The sequence below is a fragment of the Botryllus schlosseri genome, chromosome 4 (genome assembly GCF_051294905.1).
Source record: "Botryllus schlosseri isolate E-star chromosome 4, Bs_hap1, whole genome shotgun sequence".
Lineage (NCBI taxonomy): Eukaryota > Metazoa > Chordata > Ascidiacea > Stolidobranchia > Styelidae > Botryllus > Botryllus schlosseri.
The window spans coordinates 16,304,082-16,328,960 of NC_137239.1; the positions used below are offsets into that span (position 1 = coordinate 16,304,082).

Sequence of the window (24,879 nt, forward strand, 5' to 3'; positions counted from 1 at the left end):
AAATCTATACCCAACAACTCCTAATGCCAATTGCACTACTATTTTTATACAATCTCCACCGTACACAAATTTTCCAATGTGGCCTACATAATTTTTTTTCATACAGGCTACTCAATTGGTTCTGATTAGTTTTGAAAAAAATCATTTAATGACTTGACAATTTTCGATGACTCTGCTCGCGTATTTAATATGATTGCTTAGTATTGCCAACGCCGTGAGGAGGGTTGGTTCGATTATGTTCACAATAAGAGCAATTCTGTTCACAATAAGAGCAGTCTCATGTTCACAATAAGAGCAGTCATGTTCACAATAAGAGCAGTCTCATGTTCACAATAAGAGCAGTCGTTGTATTCACAATAACATCAGCCGCAGCACCACCATATCCCCCGGACACGATGTCCGAGTGGCAACATAGTCCGAACACAACCCAGACATGATGTCCGAACAGCCCCAGACACGATGTCCGAACGCCCCCCCCAGACACACCCCAGACATCCTCCATACACGATGTCCGAACTCACCACGCCCCAGACATGATGTCCGAGTGTCAACGCAGTCCGAACACACCCCAGACACGATGTCCGAACCCCCCAGACACGCTCCAGACACGATGTCCGAGTGTACACGCAGTCCGAACACACCCCAGACACGATGTCCGAACTCCCCTTGCCCAGACACACCCCAGACATGATGTCCGAATACCCCCAGACATCCTCAAGGCACGATGTCCGAACTCGCCACGCCCCAGACATGATGTCCGAGTGTCAACGCAGTCCGGAGACACCCCAAACATGATTTTATGAACACACCCTAGATTTGATATTTGAACACAGGCCGGGGCATGATGTCCGAACACGATTTCCGATTGGCAACGCAGTGCGGACACACCTCAGTCATGATACCCAAACACCCCCAGACATGATGTCCAGAGTGTCAATGCATCATGTCAGGAGTGTGTTCGGATTGCGTTGACACTCGGACATCGTGTCTGGGGTGTGTTCGGACTGCGTTGACACTCGGACATCGTGTCTGGGGATGTTCGGACATCATGTCAGGAGTGTGTTCGGACTGCGTTGACACTCGGACATCGTGTCTGGGGTGTGTTCGGACACTGCGTTGACACTCGGACATCGTGTCTGGGGAGGGGGGGGTTCGGACATCATGTCTGGGTTGTGTTCGGACTATGTTGCCACTCGGACATCGTGTCTGGGGGGATATGGTAGTGCTGCGACTGATGTTATTGTGAATACAACGACATGCTCTTATTGTGAACATGAGACTGCTCTTATTGTGAACATGACTGCTCTTATTGTGAACATGAGACTGTTCTTATTGTGAACATGACTACTCTTATTGTGAACATGAAACTGTTCTTATTGTGAACATGACTGCTCTTATTGTGAACATGAGACTGTTCTTATTGTGAACATGGCTGTTCTTATTGTATTATCATGTCGGGGGTATCTTCGGACTGCATTGACACTCTGGACATAATGTCTGGGGGTGTTTGGATATCATGACTGAGGTGTGTCCGCACTGCGTTGCCAATCGGAAATCGTGTTCGGACATCATGCCCAGGCCTGTGTTCAAATATCAAGTCTAGGGTGTGTTCATAAAATCATGTTTGCGGTGTCTTCGGACTGCGTTGACACTCGGACATCATGTCTGGGGCGTTGCGAGTTCGGACATCGTGTCTGGAGGATGTCTGGGGTGTGTCTGGGGGAAGGGGCGCTCGGATATCGTGTCTGGGGTGTGTTCGGACTGCGTGTACACTCGGACATCGTGTCTGGGGGGTTCGGACATCGTGTCTGGGGTGTGTCTGGGGGAAGGGGCGCTCGGATATCGTGTCTGGGGTGTGTTCGGACTGCGTGTACACCACTGAGCTATATAAACACTGGAGTGCGCAACTTACCGTGACGGCGGAGAAAATTGAAAAACAGCTCTGGCTACCTACTTGCGCACTGGTGCTTATGGTGAAGTACTGGGATTCTCCGTGTTTTTACGCTTTTCGAGGGGTTTTCGTCTCGAATAAGTATGTTTTATCACAAAACTAACACAGACCATATTAATGAACTATAGTATACCCTTTCTAATAGGTATGTCAGCCTTGAATGACGCCATGGATTGCATTTGCGACTTCAGTATCCATAGATGGATCTAAAACGGCGAAGACTCGTGTGTAACTTCAAGGGATACTGCATTGCAACGACATTCCGACGCGAATATTTCAACGATTAGCTTCTGACTACATCAAACTCAACGTGAAGCAGTCTTGAGTAGCAGTGATGCTAATCGCCTTCGGTGATGTTTGCTTGCGAGTGCAGGAACACATCAAGTTTGCTCTCGATGTCTCAAAGAAGTTATCTAAACCTAAACTGCTTCTGCCCTGACCATGATTTTGCCACGGTTATTAAACTGTAATTGCACTATGACTATACGGTTCTATGCACCAGAAATATATCAACGAGATCATTGTGATATACGGTATTTTTATTTTAGCGATCCACATAGAAAGAGTATGGTTCAACTGGGCAATTCATAAATAGTTTTCAACGTTGCCGGAAATATGCCAGTCTAAAAAAAGGGAAATTTTGACCTAAAAAATCAAAATTTTGACTTTTTTTGACCTAAACAAACTGAATCTTGACCAAATTTTGACCTAACATATGCCAATTAGGTGTTTTCCCACATAATGTTAAAATTGTACCACTCAATCTTCATTTCCGGCTGGAACTGACTGTCCTAACGACGCAGTTTGGCCTGTAAAAAAACATTTTTGGCTTAGAAACAGGCAACTTTTTACATGAAAAAAACAATATTTTAACGAAATCTGGCCCTATGAAGAATTCCAGTGGTTACAATATGTATTATGGTAGAAATAATTAAAAGATGTTGTAGTACAACGAGAGATACTTTCCTACATTCTTGGGTAGAAAGTGCATATGTCCTTACTAAGAAGCTTGCCAAGGACGTTTAACAGCAGCAGTTGTTGGCTGACAACACTCAAGTTGTGCGTACACTGCTGGTGACACACCGTGTTGCTTTATTCTGACAATTTTTCATCGTGCGCTTCTTACTGTAAGAATGATGCAATGTCCAAGTCTTCAGTTAGGATATTGCGGTATGTTGACCATAACACCATGTCTAATATTTGTTTTCTTTGATCGTTTACGATTCACAATGAGCAGACAATTAGCCGTTTACAATGGTAGGCCTATAAAATAGGCTACAAGCTGTAAAATATCAAATGATATGTACACCGACAGTGCAGAATCTACGATACAAACGAAATGCAGATGTCGAAAAAATTTTGACTTGATGAAAAATTTTGACAAATTTTGACCTAACGCTACAATTTTGACATGTCAAAAAAAACCGCCCTAATAATTATACATAAATGATTTCCGTAGAAATTCCACCCCCTATTTAAGTGAGGGTCTCGAGACGATTTCATTGGGTCTGTGACAGCTTTTCGACCAAATTGCTACTAAGCATGGAAAAGTCAGGCCGCTGGTGAAAATAAATCAAAAATCGTCAGATTATATTTTCATCTGAACAAGACAAACACAGATAGGAGCATGCCGAACGACCAGTTGCAGTTTCTCAAACTGGCATCCACCTTGGCCTAGTGCTCGTCTGCTCGATGTCACAGTTCCTTTCGGTGTTAGTCTCTATTCCGCGGCTCTTTCTTGCTCATTCCATTGTTTCAGAGCTCTTTCCATTCTTTGGAGCAGATCCTTTAATATTTTGAGGGCTTCCAATTTTCTCTCTTGATGTCTCTAATCCATTCGTTCTTTAGAGCATCATTGCTTCCAAGGGAAACTGAACACATACCATAGTAATAATTAGGTGTTCTTAAGCATTCCTTCAGCTGCAAACTAATGCATAATACAATCATCTGTTCATGTAACTGTAAATAGAAAAATTTTCAAAGTGTCAAGCTGGCATCAAGCAAAATGTTAGATGAAAAATTGTCTCCCTTATAAATGCTAAAATCTCACAGATAAAAAGTAAGTGGATATCGCCGCTTACACTGTATTTCCTCATCCTCGCTATAACTCCTCACAAACTCGATACTGCCTTCAAACGTTTTGTACAGCCATAAGCTTATAACTCATAAGCACAGCACACCTGACCGACTGATCCCCACGCCCCCTCGACATTATCTTGGAATCACCTGTACATGGATGTGAAAATGCATATGGATGAAAAATTTAAAAGGATCACCCAGTGATCAGTGATATTAGTTCAGAGTTGTGAATCTTACTTCTATAGCTAACTGCTGTTCTGACATCTGAGTTATATCCTGTTTCTATCGTACTTCTTATTCTATTCCCAGAATTCCCGATGTTATAATCTGTAAGTTATAGGAATAAATGGTTTAGTATAAACGCAATATCAAAAGATAAACGGCTGATAACTAACAGTACCTGATTATTTGTCCGTTTTATGAAGGTACAATGCGTAAACCCATAAGCGCCCAGGTAAAATTTCCGACGACTAGGTAGCCAAGGAGACAAAATGGCTACGCTTCAATTGTCTCCGCTGGAGACAACATTGGGAATACGAGATGCGCACCGCTTGGTGTACACTCGGACATCGTGTCTGGGGGGTTCGGACATCGTGTCTGGGGTGTGTTCGGACTGCGTTGACACTCGGACATCGTGTCTGGGGGTGATCGGACATCATGTCATGAGTGTGTTCGGACTGCGTTGACACTCGGACACCGTGTCTGGGGGGGGGGGGGCGTTAGGACATCGTGTCTGGGGTGTGTTCGGACTGCGTTGACATTCGGACATCGTGTCTGGGGGTGTTCGGGCATCATGTCAGGAGTATGTTCGGACTGCGTTGACACTCGGACATCGTGTCTGGGGTGTGTTCGGACACTGCGTTGACACTCGGACATCGTGTCCGGGGGTGTTCGGACATCATGTCTGGGTTGTGTTCGGACTATGTTGCCACTCGGACATCGTGTCCGGGGGATATGGTGGTGCTGCGACTGATGTTATTGTGAATACAACGACTGCTCTTATTGTGAACATGAGACTGCTCTTATTGTGAACATGACTGCTCTTATTGTGAACATGAGACTGCTCTTATTGTGAACAGAATTGCTCTTATTGTGAACATAATCGAACCAACCCTGTAGAACGCCGTTACTAATTTCCAGTGAAACGTTCGGTCTGCGGTTTCATCTACCCTATTAAATCTGGCCCTGTTGTTATACCTGTTCAACTTACTAATATCCTACTTTATCCGACAGTCGTCGAGCATGTCCGCACATTCAAGTCCAAATATAACCAATTTATTCTAAATGAATACTATTCAGCTCGCAAGATTGCCGGACCAGGCCCAGCTCATTTTGTCGCTCGCTTTTTATATTCTCCGCCTTATTTTTTCTTCAGTGTGCAATTGACATGCCTCTTTACATCGCCTATAGGCTCAGATGGGTGTCTGATTTCAAAGTCTACTCTAAGTCGTTTCGACACCTTCCTATCTTTTCATTGTATCACAGTTTTGTGGTGTTTTGAAATGATGAAAATATTAATAATCTGGTACTCTGTAATTCGAAACTATCTAGCAATATATATAGCAATTTCGTGAAATCATTAACTTATTCTATAGACATCCCTTCCCGGCATCATGGTGCGACCAAACGTTGTAGCTTCTTTTCATATGCTGAATCTGACTGAGCACGTGTGTCTCTTTGCGATACTTTTATACCTGTTATCGGCAGACGGCGGGAAATACGTCCAATGAGATTGAACGAAGGCTCCAAAGCTACCGCACTGTGTACCAGGGAATTCCCCTATTTAGCCACTTACTACTTTGAGCCGTGTGGCTAGATAGCGCAGTGGTATAATCCGCGGCTGCAACACCAATGGATGCGGGTTCGAGTCCGACCGAGGTCGACTTCCGAATTCCGATATCTAAGTGTTGGAGGTTTACCTAGGCTCCACCTCGCCATCTCATCCGCGTCAGCGGTGTCTTACAAAAGCCTAGAGGTGGGCCGTGCTATAAGTCGGCAGCTACGGAAAATATAAAGAATATCGGCCTGGTGTAAATGACCATAGTAGTCGACAAACACCATGAATACCCCAAAACAAACAAACTACTTTGAGCCCGCATAATGAATACCACAACCTATACTGACACAAGCCGCCACTAACATATGCTATTCAGTACCGCTATCCTGCACTTTATACGAATAGCCAGAAACACTAATAGTAAGCTTCAGTGATGAGCGGATATTGATTTCTGAGAATCCGAATCCGTCCGACAGCTCGATTCTCTGACGAACTATCCGTCCGCATCCGAACAATGCCAACGCGAAACCGAATAATGCCGTCCAGAATCCGAATCGAATAACTTTTCCGGAGAATCCTGGAACATAAGTTCATCATCATCATCATTGGTTTATTAGCAATTTTATCAGTTCAATACACCACAAAAAATGCGATACAATGAAATAGACAGGAAGGTGTCGAAGCGACTTGGATTTGTCAATGGAATCAGACAACCGCCTTGGCCCACTGAATGAAAGTAAAGAAGATAGTATAGAAAAAGAAAGCGACAAGAAATAGGGCGGCATGTCATGGGAAGCGAGATTGATATAGGTCAGTCGTGGTCCGGTAATCTTGAGGATGGACTGTCGGTTTGGATTTTATTATTATTATGAATTCATCTCGTCTGAGTATCCCAGTTGGCGATGGAATTCCAAACTCTCCATTGCGTGTCTTAACTTGTACTCGTCTCGACAAGCACCACATTTCGGGTCTAATCGTTATATACGCAGCCTTCATACTTTTCAATCTTTTTGAGCTCCATTCGCACCTTTTTTTGGTAAATATATTTCATTCGCACTGGCACTTTTTTTAGTAAATATATTTCATTCGCACTGTTTGTCGTAAGGGTGAGAAACCCACATTTTTGTTGAGGCTTTTGCCTCACGTTTTTGAACATAAGGTGCAAAACGATCAAGGAGAGTAGGCATATTAGAGCTCGCAACCTAATAATACGTTGCTCCAATTTCTGTCTCACGGGTATGTGAGAAGACCAAATAAACTCACAGTACTATGTGTGTTCTTCTGCTCTTCTCTTCAGCTCAATCTAACTTGAGAATTCATAACAGTTTAATAACGGTAAAGCAGCTTTTGGACTACCACCAAAATCTGATTTTTTGTGGCATATCGCGACCCGAGCCTCGTCCCCGAAAAGGAATTCATTTTTAATGTTACAGTTGTATGCTACGATTTTACGGACATCTATGACATACAGAACGCGCAGACCACAATTCTACCCAACACAGCTCTACAAAACATGTCTGACGCACGCGATTTCAAATTAGGGCAAATTAAATTCCTCTGCGTGTCGCAGTTGTACTACTGTCTACTCAGATTGCAAGAACGGGACTATTCCATGCCGACAACGGAGCATATCTATATCGAAAGGTTTGGTCATCCAGCATCGGTCATTTTTTAGACCAAGGTTTTGTCACCACATATGTTTTTTACACCGCTTTTTATCAGCGGTTTGTTGGCCTAAACTTAACGTCTTCGTGTGCCCCGACGCAGAAGAGGTTGGCCTCGAAAGGAATGAGTCTCATAGGCCTGAACACGCTCGTTGCACACCAGTCGGGCAAATCCTATCATGAATTCTCACGATAAAGCCATATTTTATGCGGGTCTCGCTTATTGGCTACAGTGCCCAACACAGTGACTGGACATGTAAAAACGATCGCAGGATTTTTTGCAATAAATTCAACAAATATTACACACATATTAACAGATAGCTCTGGCACCGTGTCGACCCAAAATTGTACCCTTTGCGGTCCATACTTTGATAGCCCTTGTAACTTGCAAATGTGAGTCTGTAATGATGGTATTTACTACTATCCGCGTGCCTCGCGCTAATCGAATAGTCATTACGAAAATATGATGATTTTTTAGCGAAAAAAGCAGAAAGTAAATTTGACGGTTATTTTTCCAGCATGTGGCAGACTCTGATTACTGCATTTTTGCCAATGCACCAGCTTCCAAACCAGGCTTTTGGTTACGTAATAATTACAGTGCGAAAATATTAATTCACTACGGTATGTGAGAACTACGTTTAGTGATGCGTTGTAAGTTAAGCAAGTTTTTACCATTGTGTCGCCACTACAAAAGTTTACACTGAACTCAAATTTCCTACGAATTTTATTTGAATTATTCCACGTCAGAAAAATGAACAATCATTCATGATTTTCATTCGCACTTGATCCGGATTTTCATTCGCACCATTCGCACCACCTTCGTCATTCGCACTGCATTTTTTTCATTCGCACTAATGCAAACCGTCACACAGGTTGAAAAGCACTGCTATAGCATATATGTCGTATTCCTAGAATTGATTAAATTCACACTGAATACGAAGATATCTTTTTATATAAATTATTTCAGTTCAAGTATACTTTACAGATCCCCCAGCCCTTTACCCTCGTAGTTCATAAAATGTGGGAGCACTATTTCCTCTTCTACGCGAGCGTAATTAGCGACAACGTCGCACACTTCTGAAATTCAACCATTCATACTGAAGTGACGTAACTATGTCGATATGTAATATTTACATCTTGGAATGATTTTATATCTCTTGCTGGCAACACTTCAGACAAACAGACAAACGATTGCCTAAATAAAGCCTATAGTCACCTGCAAGCTGACTTGGACAACTAGATAATTATAATATTTTAATTATATTAATTAGAGCGAAATGCTCGTAATCTAATTATCATCTAATACGTGTTTCTATGTTTCTGGTGTCCCAGAATATGCTACAGGAGAACTGTATGGTGTAAAATGAGCCAAGCTTAGTTTACATACATTTGCTACCCTCGTGCTGATCTCTGATTTGATATAAACTGAGCTTGATTTATGTTGCTGTATTTTCTTTTGCGAATTCAGCAATTATAATTCCAATATAATTTTTAAAAAGATTATATCGCTATAATCCTGATTCCAATCCAATTTGGAAAATTCGGCGTAGCGACATAGCTACGATTCAGTGGTATTTTTTAAATTACAGCACACAGCGTGCGCAACATAATCGCATTGATATACGAATATACACTGTAAAAAATAAAAACCTCGATTTACCGCGAAATGTTTGGAAGCACGGTAGCCAGACATTTCGTGGTAATCTAACATTACCGTTAGTCAATGCAAATTCAACTTACACTCGTCCGGTAATCTCACTTTACACGCCAGACTGTAATGTTACAGTCCCCTCCGGTATATCCAATCTACATGTTCTCCTGTACATTTGAGACCGAGACCGCCTACCTACCTACCTACCTACCTAAATCAGGATTACATACCAGCTTGTAAATTCACGTACATCCATACCTATCGCAAAGCAACCCGATGCTAAAATATCGCAAAATTTTCTTCACACTCCCAAAACGACATTGGAACAAACTGTATATTCATTCATGATATCACGATGAAGTGGTAATCGATGGAAAAGTATTGCTGCTGGAGGTCTAATTCATCTTTAGGAGACATGCAGTAACACGAGTGGTCGCAAGAAAAGGTGAATTAATTCCACCACCGGCCAAACTTCCAATTGTTTCTTTTCCTCGTCCTCAATCCTTCTGTGTAACTAGTATCTTGCAGTTCCACTAAAAAGAATTCATGAGTAAGTCGCTATATACAGCAAATTTCCTAACCTAGACATGACATTATAAAGACTATTAAGACAAATAGGCTAACAAAAATACACGGTAACATGTTTTGAAGTACCGGTACTGGTACATTGTGTAATGAAGGCTCCGCCTTGTACATGATATAGCAGAGATTCATGACTTACTTTATCTAATGTATTGAAGCAAAAGGTTCCTCATTTGAGATGACATGTGTGCCAAACAAATCCAGCAGTGGATGAAAACATCTCCATGCTATGGCCCGAAAATGACATAAACAAGCCAACAGATTCAACTCCTTCGCGGCGGAGTATGTGGTGTCACAGGTCACTACATAGGTCGACTAATATCCCAAAATAGAACAGAATGCGGAGAATGAAATATTTCAATCATGAAATCAAAGTGCTGTGCACATTGCACAGTCGCAGATATTCACGGTAACAAATACTATGTAATACTGTACCTTTTACGATGCGTATCCCATTCAGCGTTCCTAGGAATCTTCCACGATCGTGTCCACTTTCTTCAAGCACAAGCTTCGCTCCACCCTTTGCTCCAATCTCAATAATGGCCAGACAACGATACGACACTCGAACGATTTCGAAATAAGTGGTATTCATCCGCTGACATGCCACCAATAATATTTGCTGGCCACGTTATAATGTTTGACTTAGGTTATTTCTCTTTCATACAGAAACATTTATCACTACATATAGTTCCTTTCTTTTCCATCTAATTTCGTATAAATTGATATTTATCCCAAGTGTTGTTCACTACTTACTGTACTTACTTAACGAGACGCTGCTTGTGATGTCACAGTTGTGCGTTGGCTGTTTACCACGAATCTCAGAAAACCAGTAACGCGTAACGGTAACCTATTGTAACCTAGTACAGGTCGCCTTGTCCGCCATTAGCAAATGGTCAACTGAGCATGCGGTGCTGATATTTCTAGTTTCCCGAACAATATAATACATCCTAAACTGATTTTCTAACTTATCAGCCCTATCCGTAACAGCGAATGTAACCAGCGAGAACGCGGCCGTATAGCCATAGCCTTATAATATAATTAATGGCTATGGTGTAACCACATTAGCTACGATTGTCAGTTGTTTCTTGTACCCTACTATGTAGTATACTGAAATTGGTACTAGGGCCAACAATTTCCGTACGACAGACCCCAGTTTCGCAAACGAAGTTGAATCAAGTCAAATCACCACGAGAATGATATATCAGTAACATTCATATCCACGTATATATTGGCTGCAGCGATTATGAAGCTAATCAATCTTCCCAATAGCCTGGTAAACTGCAGTTACGAGTAACTGTCAGTAATTTTGCGAAGAAATTCTGGTAACTTGACTTCACAGCTCAACTAAGGTAATATTACATATCAAAATGTCAAATTACAAGCTACGCACAGTTATTGGCTGCGACTGGTAATTCGTTGTAAAATTTACAGAGATTTCCCAGTAAATCTACCAGATTTTTTACAGTGTAATTATTAGGGTTACATGCAATTACTATCTGATTATTTCGAATCTGGTCATAAAATTAGTAGCATACATGTGTTTGCATAATCCGGCTAATTTTGTTTTATTAGTGCTTGTAGCTGCCAGGTTGCATCCTTGAATACATCGTGTGTGTTTCTGCGTTGCAATCCACGTCTGGCCAATCAGTCTCTTCCTCAGACGCAGTGCTCCTGCATTATTCCATTGTCAGATCCGCATTGGAGACCATGCAGTGGCATTTACATCGCGTTAGCATTGGAAAGAACAATGACCGACTGCACGCCATAAATCAGTATCAGTATCAGTTTATTAATGTTTTCATCATTTCCAAACACCACAAAACCAAAATCGTTTCGCTCTCGAAAACTGTCACGAATAGCAATCGATTCCCTGATATTGTTGGCGGTCGTGGGAGTGTGTTGCCTTGGGGATATTGGTATTTGAAAACATTTTGCCGTCAGCACATACTGGGGCGGTTTGAAATCGCATAAACTAAATGGAAAGGCAGCTTGACAGAAACAAGGAACGGGGCATTCCTCAAGATCGACTCGTCAACAATTCAATTCCAGAAATCAAATACTTTATTAACGTGAGTCGGTAGACATGTTTTATTGTTCGCTCGACTTTTCTGTGTTAAATTACCACCAGCGATCTTGCAACGACCTGTGACGTGCTCGTTGCGACGAATGGAAACCCATTATAGCGATCCATCACTGTCGTTCGGACGTTACTGCTAAACCTGGGGTGGCCAACTCCAACTCCACTGACGTCGCGGGCCGGATTCAAAACTTAAGATCGCTCGCGGGCCTCAACAGTCAACTGATTTCAAAATATTACCTCAAAATCCATGCCCTTGTTTTTCTCTTGAATACTTAATTATCAAGGCTGTTTGCCCGCAGTAGTATATATTAGATTATATTACGTTTAGGGTTGCATGTAAAACAAACTGCATTTTTTTGTAAAAAGGTCTCTGTGTTTAAAACATGTTTAAACAGAGTGTTTTAAAACGCCGTTTGTTCTAAATGCAACTCTAGGAGTGACAAGTTATGTTTTGCGGGAACTATCGGCCAATATAATTTGGTCGCCGGGTTGCGTATGGTTCCTTTCATAACGTATTACCGCTGATATGACATGTTTCATGACACTCAATATGACTCAGAAAAATGTTTGGAACTAGCGAATCGTAATCTGGCCTTTAAATGTTTTATCGTAATGTAGCATTGGTCGCACATGCAGAGTGTGTTCGTTATTTTAAATATGGAAATTGAAACTTCACTTTTAGGCGTTAGACCATTTAGCGTCAACCGTCAGGACAAAATACATGAAATATGTTCCCTCTTTAAAAATTATATTTGTATTTCTCTTTATGCACGGCATCGTTAAAGAGAGATCTTCAAATTGATCGCAATTCTTTTCCCAGGAGCACAATCAGCACATGCACGTGTAAGTCCAAAACTAAGTAGGCCTACACTGTTGACTTTTCCCTCCCGAAGTGAAATAAATGTAAATTGCAAATATATAAGATCTGCTATATTTTGGTTAGACATTAAATCGTTAATGAAGTGCCTCGTTTGTTGTTCAGCTTTCTGTGGCATGTACTTACTGTGCCATCTTGTCAATAATAGATAATATTTTTGGCGAAGTTCTCAGCTCCTTTCATATTAATATCGGACTATGATATCGGTTATCGGCAGGCCGTGTTATTTTTGGTATATGCCAAAACTGCCAAAAATAACTTATTTTTGGCATTTTTCGATTTTTATTTTTGGCAGTTTTGGCATCGTCCTCTAAATAGATAGTTTCAGCCTCGAATTAGTCACAAAAACGCTTTATTTGGGTTAGTTTGTCAAAAGACACCACAAAATGTGCAGCATCCACATATAATCAGTGCCAACGAACAATAAGAACAAGAAAAAACCTAACGATTTCATAGGTTAATAATATCAAACGAAACCACAAAATGTGCAGTATCCATCGGAATCGGTGCCAATGAGCAAAAAAAAGAAAGAAAAGCCTAACAAACACGCTCAACAGCTGATTGTTACAGCTGTTGAATAGACTTAAATCGTTTGCACTGTAACAGTGCTTCCAAACTCATGTCAGCTAAGTTTCTCCTAAATTCCTTTCTCGCCCAGCGAATCTGGGAAATATCGGCTTCAACAGTAGCCGTTGAGGGAAGAATGTTGCCAGTCATCCACAAAAGGTTTTCAGAGCTTCAAAATCTTTGGAGGGCCGAACCGGCTTCCATGCATCATGAAAAGAGATCACTTCGCCAGTGCCATCGATCTCATCGCGGAAAGAATTTTCTGTCCGATCCTTTTCCAGGAGTTTCCTGTGTTGTCTCTCAACACATTCTATTTAGTAGCCCGACTATCATTTCTCCTTCAGTCTACCGATATATATTCGGAGGACTTTTGTCACTTCAGGTGGGTTTAATATTACCAACTCGCATGGAAGAGTCCTGGGAAGGTTAGATTGTTTAAGAACATTGACGCAACAAGACTGTCTGGTAAAACGAGACTATGCAGCTCAGAAATAGCCAGACAGTTTGTTGCGTCACCATGTTCAACTCGATCGCGATGCAAAAATCTTGGTTGATTTTGGGGGTTCCAGTTCCATGAGCAGAATATAATTTATATTTTAATAATCAGTATTGCGGCAGCAGTTTTATCAAATTTAGCACTCGACAAGCCGGTCAAAAATGGTCGTAAAATTACCTTTGGACAAATGGAAAGTATGACGTAAACCAAATGCAGTCAGCCGTTCAATATCGCTGTACCCACACCATTTAGGACACCATGCTTTCACCCCTAATGGGTGGGCTGGACCCAGATTAAGAAACCTGCCTTTCACAAACGCTCTTCTCGCTTGTAAAGCGGTCCTGTTAACACAACACCATGAACGAAATACACTATTTGGCAGGCCGTGTTATTTTTGGCACATGCCAAAAATTGCTTATTTTTGGCATTTTCAAATTTTTATTTTTGGCAGTTTTGGCATCTGGCTCCTGAAATGCCAAAAATAACACGGCCTGGTTATCGGCCTTGTGAGTGTGTCCATAATCGGTATCGGCATCGGCCTGCAAAAATCAATATCGGTCGACCTTTAATGCGTATACATTTATACAATCGGGCATCTGTGTTGACTAGAAATTCATCATCACTTACGCTTGGCATGAATTTAAGGTAGAATGGCAGATTGATGAATTGGACATGTTTTACGGCTGGGCAGATGTTGACAATTTACAATACATATCAGTGTTGGGATCAAGTCACTACCTTCGAGTCATTGCAGATTTTGACTCGAATCAAGTCAAATCACTCGATTTTCAAAGGTGACTTGAGTCAAGTCAAGTCACCTGATTTTTGGAGGTGACTCGAGTCAAGTCGAGTCAAGTCAAGTCACTAGTCGAGTCAAGGTGAATTTTCAAAGTACGATACATGTTCAAGTTCATTGCATTTTGCTAACTGTTTTAAATACAGATGGAGTCCCCATTTATTCTGAATCAAGGAACGAATAAAGCGTTGATTATATACACGCAAGAAGGCGCTCTATCGCTCATGCATACGTGGAACTGTCAAACTACGCAAGTACAGCGGTATAGCCTCAGTTTATAACAGGGGTGGGAAAACTGCGACTCGCGAGCCGCATGCTGCTCTTTGATTCTTTGATTGCGCCTTACAATGAGTGTGCAATGTGCATTCAGTGATAATGGAGCTAAGCCACTGTGCCTTTCCCGTCAAGATTCGCCCAATAATCACAAAGCAAGAATTGAAACGTCATTGCGAAACCAGACACCAAAAGCATAATAGCCAAGATTTACCCAAAATCGACATATTTGCGAAGTATTATGATTACCGAACTCCGCACTATCAGTCCGATTTCAAACACCTTTACAGCCTAGGTGGAGACGCATCGTCTTATACCACACAATAATAAACTTAATTCCTACAATTCCTTATGACGAAATATATTAGTATATATAAATTTTTGTGTTATGACTCTTTTAAGGCAACGATTTTTGATATGCGGCTCGTGCGTGAAGCAGCTCTGCCCAGTGCCCACCCCTGATCTGTAATTATCAGCCGAAATATAGGATGGCATATGAAGCATCAGAAAATTCAATAAAATGATATGGAGCAATACCCTACCCACATATATATCCATGATATATAATTATAGACGCGTGGGAATATTCGTTCGATTTAAAGCACGCAAGAGGGCTGGTTGAGGTGAGCAAGTTTACGACAACGTAAGCTATATAAGCTCAGATCTCTGCGTTAACGATCAATTCATTAGTGATGTAACAGTAGAGGCTAGGTAAAACTATAGAGACCTACAATCTCTATAGTAAAACTCACAATCGTTGAGTGATCGGTTAACAATCCGAACTTATACAAGATACGGTGATTTAGTCGACATCGATTACTTGATGACTTGAAATTGATTCGTAAATTTTGCTTCGAGTCACGAGTCAATCTGCAATTTTGAAGCGTCGAGTAAAGTCAAGTCAAGTCATTTTTACAAAGTGACTCGAGTCAAGTCAAGTCATACGAAAAAGGTGACTCGAGTCATCCCAACACTGATACATATACATTTCATTGGTATCACTGAGAGTGTCGACTGATATCTTCATCGTTGCCTGCAAATCGTCGTTACCAAGCGAGGCCCCGTGCCCGTCGCGATCGCGAACAAGTGGCGTATTATGCGTAGCTCATTTCTAGCTCTGATATATACGAGCACAAAGCAAAACAAATATCAGCTGACATCAGACTGCAGCGACAGATGATGTCGTCCGCTAACTTGCCAGACAAGACTGTTTTTCATAGTATGAGCAACTATTGCTTGAAACGTGATCCACGTGAAGGTCATATAGCGTTAATATGTTGCTCTTTATTCTTGTGTCAGCTAGCTACTTCAGTCAGTGGTACAGTATTTAATCAGTGACAGCCGTACAAACTACGCGATGAGTCTGCTGCTATTGTGAAAGGAACTCCACCATGCCTTCTACAAATGGTTCCGATAAAGAGCTGATTATACATTGGCCTGATGGCGGGTATGACAAGAAGGCGGTAAATCTACAGGAATGCACTGGCAGTAATGGCGATATCTCAGTACCGCAACAAAGCCCGGCAACTAGCGCGGGAACAGCTTCTATTCCAGCTGCTATCTTCATCGTTGTTAATGCAGCTATGGGTGCTGGGTTGCTCAATTTCCCTAGTGCATTTTCTGATGCTGGTGGCATCGGGCCAGCTATTGCGATGGAACTGGTGGGTCAATTTTGCCGTTAAAGTCATCCTATTTCTAACGACAAGCTCGTTCGTGTCTTGTTTCAGACTTTCTGTGTCTTCATCATCTCAAGTTTGTTCATATTAGCGCATTGCGCTCGTAAATATCAGTGTTCGACGTACCAAGAAGTAATAGAGACCACATGCGGGAAAGGCTTCGGAATTGCTACAGAAGTCTGCATCATTTTGTATATGTTCGGAACGTGCATAGCCATGCTCATGATCATCGGCGATCAATTCGATAAAGGTATTGTTTGTGTGGCAGAATAAAGACTAGTTTCATATGCATTCTAATATACGTACGTATGACGCAATACCGTATATTCCTATCCCTATGTCAAATTTCAACCATCCTGTGAAACAGCGATGGATCATGTGACACTCAATCGTAATACAGCAGTATTAGGTCAGGATTCTGCAGTGATGTTTGTTCGCCATTTCTCATTTTTAACTCTGTGTAGGTGCGTCACAGATGAAATCTCACGTTGTACGCACGCCAAGTCGTTGTCCATCATCTGTCGATTGAACACATAATTTACAAATTTAGCGATATGCAGCATATAATACCACATCTGTTCCCTGCTGAAATGTAGATCTGCCCGCGTTCATCAATCGCATTTACCGAAATCTGTGCTACACTCATTTGATGTGATTACTCCTGAGTAGCGCCAAAATATACAAATTATAAGTAGTCTAACAATTTTCGATATTCCATATCATTTTGATAATACCGAAGTTTGATAAGTGTAAAATATGTGTTCTGCGCTGGTACCTTCATAATACTATATGACTCATTCCGCTGATCTCATGTTCTACCATTGTCCAATTCTCCATGGACGTGGATGCTGAAAATTATAATTGCGGGAATTGCATTTCGCCGCAAACGGCATGAATTTATTAATTTTTGCAAGAAGGAGTTATGCCGGTACTGTGTCCTATGTCGTCAGACTTTTATCCAATATGCAAGCACCTCGTGATGTTATCACCAGTCTCATATACAATAATCGCGCTATCATCAATATTTGTTATTCATCGTCAATTGGATTGGATACAGCATATACCGGTAATAACTTCTCAGGTCGGCGGGCCGGATATGGGAAAATGAAGCACTTGGCGGGCCGGATACCTGGATCGATACTTAAATCGAGTATTTATCCACCTATGCAATGAATCAAACGTTTTTAGACTTTAAGTATGAACCATAGGGGCCAAGAACAGTATTTGATGAATTTAATAATGTAACTTCAATAGCTGTTGAAGTCTGTGAAGACATCTGTGGTCGATTAAAGTTGTCAAACAAGTTCTTTGAACACTGGCTGCGTGTTGGACGTATAGAGACTCTTAGTAAAGAATGCACGTGAATGTCAGTTAGATTGGAACGCTCGCAAATGTATGTCGACTCGCGGGCCACATGTAAGACCGGAAACTGTCTGCGGGCCGTATGTTGCCCGTCCCCGGTGCAATTGTTAACTGTCGCCAAATCGGCGAATGGAAAATTCCAGATGTAATATGGGCCAGCCTACTCAATGTGAATGTACGGTATTAAATCGGAAATCTGTGTTCGCCGCTTGGTGTATCAAAATAGCAGCGCTTGGGATTGATGCATAGTGCTCAATGCTCATGTCATTATATCGATCTGATACTCAGCATAGCCAAAGGCCATGTTCCCATTCAAATGTATGACCTGGAACAGGACGGAAAACCTTCAATTTTAAGACAACCAGTAATTTTGCGTTTCGCCTTTAGGGGTTAATGAATCATCGAACGCATTTGGCCTTCCAAGCGACATGGTACGCTGATGGTATGCGACTTGGCATCATCGTTAAATCGTAACTACGGATTTCAGACCCACTATACTTCTCGCTTTGCACAACGGTGGTGCATAATTGATAAATTAACGTTCGTCGTAAACGATTTGCCAGCGCTGCACGAGTCCGGTCAATATTCAGATCCTATAGTGCGCAAGTATAAACTATCGCATGGAATCGCATATTCATGTTCCAGCGACGCGGGAGGAATTGAGGTCGCCGATGAAATCCAAATATATTCCGTTCCGTGCACCTTACCATTGCATCCGTAATCGTCCCGGATTTCATATAATATCCGAATCAGATCAGCGATAGGTAGTCATCGCAGCTTGGAATATTGCCTAGTGATTACCGCGAGTACTTCCTTTTTCAAAACCAGGGTTTTAAATCATGAAAAACCCGGGTTTTTATGGTGGGACTAGAACTGAACACACGATCGTTGGTCATTAATTAAATGGAAAAGGAAATTGACCCGCGTTGCATGACTCGCATTTCGTGTTAAGCGCTGGATTACCTCCGCGAAAACGCAGCTTTCATACCTGGTTGGGAAGTTGTTATCAGTCGGCACACCTTCTCTTTTTGTTCCAACAAAGGCAATGGATAAACATCGGAAATTAGGCATTTCATCCACACCCTAAGAAACACCAGTGCCGTGTTTACCTCATTATGTGTTTCTACTAGTACTAACTCCGTCTAGAGCTCGCATACTCTGGCTACGGTAATTGTTCGGCGATAACTTGTTCGCGCCCTATATACCGGTTCCTTCGAAGGCTTAAGCATGCCACGCGATGAACTATTATCAGATGACTCGGCAAATTGTGGATGAGCATTCTAACTGTTCAATCGCAACTTACCTATACAGAATCAGTAATTTTCGTGTATACTGCCTAGTGTCTATATCCGTAACCAGTTAACCAATCACCGCGAATTCACGATTTTCATTTATGATTTATTGTGGACTTACGAGCGATTGCAATTACTAATATATTGCACGCTCGCACTTCAGTAGGATTGAAGTGATAACGCTGTCCGATATTTGAAAAACAACGTAACTCTATCGCCCAAACCACCAGAATATAAGAATGTCGAATTTCCTGCCTTCGATATCTCCAGAGGTGGTCAGTAAAGAAATGATACTTTTTCGGATAAATCAGATAGGTTTTTCGTGCTACTACCTACTGAAGTGGTTATGTTTCTAAGCTACTTCTATTGAACCGTTTTTTGGGGGAAAATACTGAATTTCTACCAATTGTATTTTGTAGTTAGAAATAGAAAGAAATGGTCGAATATGTTTACATCACTTCTATGAAATTGTATTTCCTATACCAAGTGCCCATGTATCGTGGTAACTGAGCATATTTTCGAAAATTCCACCTCTCTGTCATTGCTCATTTGCGTCGGTCACGAATATACGCGGTGCATTTTCGACCCATCGACCAAATGTACTTGAAGCTACTTACTTCAGGAGGCTTACGTTACACATCTTAATTCTTTACTTCCACTTGAGTAGCTTTTGAAATGTCTCTGGCATCTTTACTTCTACCTGTAAGTCAGTTGAAATTCACGGGTTACTTCTATTTGGGTGCCAAGGCTGACTACTTTGACCACCTTTGGGTATATCAACCTTTGTATGGTAATATGTAGGGCTTGATATACCCTGTAGCAACCATGACTACCCGGTGTGAATGTACCCGCTCTATATCGCTATAACATATCAATCAATGGCTCCGCGATTTTTCTCTTAAGTGATGGAAGTCCTTAGAGGCGTGGATTTCTGCGCGCACTGGTACATGAGCAGGAAATTTACCATATCCGCGTTTGGAATTCTCTTCGTACTGCCACTGTGTATCCCGAAAGGCATCGAGTTCTTACGTCACGCCAGGTAGCACTTGCACTGTATTTAGAGGTACCTAGTCAGTAGCGAAGTACTTGGACTTTTTCGGAGTGCTTGAGTATGTTTTTCACATTTGCGCTACTTACTGAGTGGTTGTGTTTTTAGGCTACTTCACTTCAAATTGAACTACCTCCTTTTTACACTATGGGTCTGGGACAGTAAAAGTTTTGAGATAAGTTCGCATGACACTTGAGTGAAATTTCCATAAGAACTGCGTGAAATAGTCCCTATATCACGGTAAATACAATAAAGAAGATGCTACCTATGTGCACTGTAGGTAGAGTCATTACTCATGAGAGGCCATTAACTGCTCAAGTATGCGACCCATCGACCAAATCTACCTTTTGCAAGCACATATACTACGATACTAGAGTATACCTGTCAGACCTTTGTCAATAGTTTTGACACGTCTTTTAATTCGCTACTTCGACCAATAATTAGTGGTAATATACGGGCTTATGTCTGCACCGACTGGAGCAGCAAAGCTAAACTGTATCGTATATGCCCGTGTAAATCTTGACTGATTTATATACGCAGCATTGTCGGTGTCATCGCCACAATCGTAGTCGTTGTAGCTGTCGTTGTGCAATACTTCGTATCCGGATTGACTCCGGTTCACGTGCCGAGAGGCGACGACAGCTGGGCGCTGACTTTTCGCGCCTCGCCCGCCATCTTCTTCGCTTATCAGGTTCGTGCTTGTATTCGGCTGGTAGAATGTCATGTGACTTCTGATTTCGCGGGCTGCAGTGTCACGTGAGCTCTGTTCCGGTTTACGCGGCGCTCAAGCGGAGGACGATGGCGAGGTGGTCGGTGGTGATCGTTTTCGCCGTGGGGCTTTGCGCGTCTACCTACACTTTGACAGGTAATTTTTGTGATGAGAGTGATCTCAACTAAAATCTAGTGTCAATGTTCTAAGTTCCTTTGAAGTCAGGTTGCTGAATTCCTGCGTTCAAGTCCACATCCAGTTTCACAAAGACGCTGGATCCGTGGAAAATCTTCAAATTGGTCTCTACGCGGTTCAAATTATGTTTTGGATATCAAGATAGAGTCCATCCATATCCAAATATTGGATTTCTTTCGCATCGATCTCACATACATGTCGATATTCGGTACTTGAAAGTCGCTTAAATATCCAAGAGTATTTTAAATTCGGCGTCCTACATCCAGGTACAATTTCTGAATGGCAACATTTTGAAATTCCAATTCAGCAAAAAAAACTCCAGATTCGGATTTTCAGATGTTAATCCATGCGCAAATCCGGCGAACATACACCACATCGCATATTTCCGGCGTATTTTGACACAGACATTATATAACTTGCTCAGGCTAATCTATATGCTTTTAGGTGTATTCGGATACCTCACTCTCGGCGACGCAGCGAAGAGCGACGTATTGCAGTCGTACGATGCCAGTCAGCCATCTGTAATAGCTGCGAGAATTGGCGTGGTTATCGCGATGGTGACGTCGTATCCCATCGTGCATTTTTGCGGGCGGTAAGTGAAATCGAACTACATATGCGAGTAGTAAAATAATTGAGGAAATAGGAAATTGGAAAAACGAAAATATTTCTTGCATTTGATTCGGTCCATAGTAGAGAATATGACTATACCCGAGGGATAGGGTCGTCATTTGCTTCGTTTGGCTCCTACCGCGATGAACTCACTTATATGTGATAATTGCAATGAGCAGCAAATGTCGGTGCATTAGATATATCAGTCGTTTTGCATCGGAAACCGGAAACTAGCCTTTCCACCTGCCTCGAAGTAATGCCCCGGCCCCTGAGAAATCATATCAGAACAGTGTCTTTGATAACCATAGATGGTGGCTGCTTCAACGGTCGAATTTTACCTTTCGCTATATAAAAAGTTGACATAAGCATCAATAAAAATCGTTACTGGCATTGATCAAACTTTAGATCGGAAAGTGTCGCATATAGATTGGCTGCTCTATGAAGTCTTTAAATGCCGACAGTGTAAACAATAACGCATCTATATTCTTCATTCCGTTCATTCAATTCATTTACTGTAATGCGTGTATTGTAGCTTTTAATCAACCCGTTTAGTCTGCCTATGCGATTTGATTATATTCCCGCAATATTTGCAGCCGCTTAGGATCGTAACTGGAATTGTACGTTAATTGATCTTCAATCTATTTAGATCCGCGCTTTTCACCCTCGTTCAAAGGACGAGCTTGATACGGGCTTTTGAAGAGAGGGAAAAAAAGATCAGATACGTTGCAACGCTGATTTGGTTCTCTCTGACTTTGGTACTAGCGCTTGTGGTACCGAATATCGGCGTGGCGATCGGTTTTGTCGGTGGAATTGCCGGTTGCTTTATTCTGGTGTTTCCAGGTAAGAGCTAGAAGCTTTAACTATAGATAACTAACCTACGTAGGTTAGTTATCTATACTTTACTGACAATCGCGATGCTTGTATTTTATGCACCAAACCGATTTGACACTATATACTAGCCTGTAACCAACTCGTCTGCAGTGTCGATTTAAAATGGTTATTATCACTGTTGTTCGCTCACCGTAGTTGCTGCGTATATTTACGGAGATATTACTAATTCGTAGCGCCATTAGGTAAATGTCGTTAGTGACGAAGATGGATCTTATAATTTAGAGCCAGGATTTCCAACCTTATTTACTCCGTGGCCCCCTTTAAAAATTTTAAAAACTTCATGACTACCCTATTACTATCGAACTATGGAAAATACATCATTTCAATTAAAACTACTAACTACTTTGTCTGATCTTACAGGCTACTCCAAGTTTTTTTGACACCTTCCTATCTTTTCATTGTATCGCAGTCTTGTGATGTTTTGAAACGATGAAAATATTAATAAACATGATCGATTGATTGATAAACGAGAAAAAAATTATAATTAGTGACGAAGATGGATCTTATAATTTAGAGCCGGGATTCCCAACCTTATTTACTACGTGGCGCCCCTTTAAAAATTTGAAAATCTTTATGACTCCCCTATTACTTTCAAACGATGGAAAAAATACGTCATTTCAATCGGAAACTACTATATACAATTATAGAGGAGTGGATATGGAGATGATAAACGAGAAAAAAATTATAATTTTACCAGTTTTTTCACGGCCCCTGAATAAGCCCTAGGGCGCCATGGCCCACATGTTCGGGACCTCTGATTTAGAGACTATAGCTATCTCCGGTTAATTGTCAAAAATATGCTTTTCAAAGCTACTTACTTGAGTACTTCTCTGGCCTTTTATTTTCTACTTCCACTTGAAGTAGTTTTGACAGTCTTGGATATTGCTAGTTCTCTTTGTAATAGGGCAGAAATTAACGTCATTACTTTGACATTTTTATGGAGCAATGACACTTACTACTGTGACCACCTGTGGTTATTATTTCCTGCACAGGCATGGCCTTGGCCCGAACCGTTGCGGACAGCCCTGGTGTTAAATCTGTGAAGTCATATGCTTTGATTTTATACGGACTGTTCCTATTCGTTGGTGGGATATTTTTATTCGGGGAGATAACCACCAGAGCCATACTCGACGACGCAAGCGGCAACGCGGCGTTTTCCAGCGAATGCTACGAGAGGCATTGACATTTTTGCGAATTGAAATCATATACCAGTCGGTTCCTGTCTTATTGTGTGTCTGGGATATGTGACATCCGTGGGCTTTGTTGTTTGTTTACCGTTCGTAAAGTTGCCATTTTAATGTGTTTGTATTGCGTGATTTTTACTGGTGTGAGAAAAAATATGCATTACGATCGTGCAGTGCTGTTGTATGATGTGTTTTAGGTAATCAGAATCATTTTACCTTGCCATCTATTTAGTGGTTGTTATTGTCTTGTGTAGTGTAGTGTGTACTTGTACGTTTTATTACAATTTATCACATTTGAACGGTAGTGTGTGTTACACTTGTCGAATACCTCAGGTTTTACTCGTTTCGGATTTGTAACTATTGCTTGATTCCATGCGTATCGTGTTTGTTTTCTAAATTTTGATGTAGCGTGCTTGTTATTGACTTGAATAAATATACTCCTTGCTTATGACCTTATAATGCGTTGCGAGGACTTTTACTCTGGTGAGATTTGCGTTAGTGTAAGATTGACGCGAGGGAACGTCAACCATAGAGCTGGTGTTGTGCGTAACGACAATGGCTCCCTGCATTGACAATACTTATCGTGAAAAGGGAATTTCTTTGACTGGTTTTTGCGTGTCATGGAAAAGTCAGTCTGTGGCTGAATATCGACAGGAGATCCGAGGGTGAATTCGCGACTATTTCAAAGCTTTAATACAACAGTAAATAAGGCAACAAATCAAATATTTTCACGTTAAGCCAGTTTATTGGACGGGTAGAAGAGGCTCCTACAATCCTGCAGTCGGCTATTTGATTGCTGGTTTGCGTTGTCGTCCACCCAATATTTTTTCGCTTACCGTTCTTCAAAAATCAAGCTCACCAAACGGTGATCAATGGCCAGTAGAGTAGACAGCAACACACATATATTTCGATTGTTGTTGCCGTGGTATTCATGGTGATTCAACCACTTTGGTTATTTAAACCAGGCCGATATTAACTAGTATGTTGCCTGATCTGCCGACTTGCAGCTCGACCTACTTTCGTTCCAGGCGCTTTCTAACTAAAGATACCGCTAGGCTATATTACACGGATCACGTGGCGAGGAAAAGCAATTCTGATCTCGAGACCTCTGTCTGGCTCG

The 24,879-nt window shown here is 41.6% G+C and overlaps 1 protein-coding gene and 3 long non-coding RNA genes across 4 annotated transcripts; 2 read left to right on the top strand and 2 right to left on the bottom strand.

The window, feature by feature from the left end:
• Nucleotides 1-1,855: 1,855 nt before the first annotated feature.
• On the top strand, nucleotides 1,856-2,478 carry LOC145438231 (uncharacterized). The gene is made up of 2 exons (XR_013914893.1): nucleotides 1,856-2,032; nucleotides 2,097-2,478. It is a non-coding gene; the product is annotated as an uncharacterized LOC145438231 (long non-coding RNA).
• LOC145438230 (uncharacterized) lies at nucleotides 2,473-5,714 on the bottom strand. Its single transcript, XR_013914892.1, has 2 exons — nucleotides 3,620-5,714; nucleotides 2,473-2,760 (listed from the first exon to the last, which is right to left on the bottom strand). It is a non-coding gene; the product is annotated as an uncharacterized LOC145438230 (long non-coding RNA).
• Nucleotides 5,715-9,402: 3,688 nt separating this feature from the next.
• Nucleotides 9,403-10,700, bottom strand: LOC145437122 (uncharacterized). The gene is made up of 2 exons (XR_013914590.1): nucleotides 10,140-10,700; nucleotides 9,403-9,655 (listed from the first exon to the last, which is right to left on the bottom strand). It is a non-coding gene; the product is annotated as an uncharacterized LOC145437122 (long non-coding RNA).
• A 5,370-nt stretch (nucleotides 10,701-16,070) lies between these two features.
• LOC145437123 (sodium-coupled neutral amino acid transporter 7-like) lies at nucleotides 16,071-24,218 on the top strand. Its single transcript, XM_080314287.1, has 8 exons — nucleotides 16,071-16,454; nucleotides 16,521-16,719; nucleotides 20,027-20,162; nucleotides 20,712-20,862; nucleotides 20,922-21,036; nucleotides 21,520-21,667; nucleotides 22,331-22,524; nucleotides 23,568-24,218. Exons 1-8 carry the CDS (start codon nucleotides 16,185-16,187, stop codon nucleotides 23,756-23,758), a joined length of 1,404 nt encoding a protein of 467 aa, XP_080170413.1. The 5' UTR covers nucleotides 16,071-16,184; the 3' UTR covers nucleotides 23,759-24,218.
• Nucleotides 24,219-24,879: the final 661 nt, after the last annotated feature.

What these genes read in the sequence shown, in the direction of transcription:
- LOC145437123 (XM_080314287.1), top strand. Translation starts at nt 16,185, where the DNA reads ATGCCTTCTACAAATGGTTCCGATAAAGAGCTGATTATACATTGGCCT. An exon ending in CGGCGATCAATTCGATAAAG is followed by an intron (nt 16,720 to 20,026) that starts GTATTGTTTGTG and finishes TTTTCTCTTAAG; the next exon opens with TGATGGAAGTCCTTAGAGGC. An exon ending in CTTTATTCTGGTGTTTCCAG is followed by an intron (nt 22,525 to 23,567) that starts GTAAGAGCTAGA and finishes TTTCCTGCACAG; the next exon opens with GCATGGCCTTGGCCCGAACC.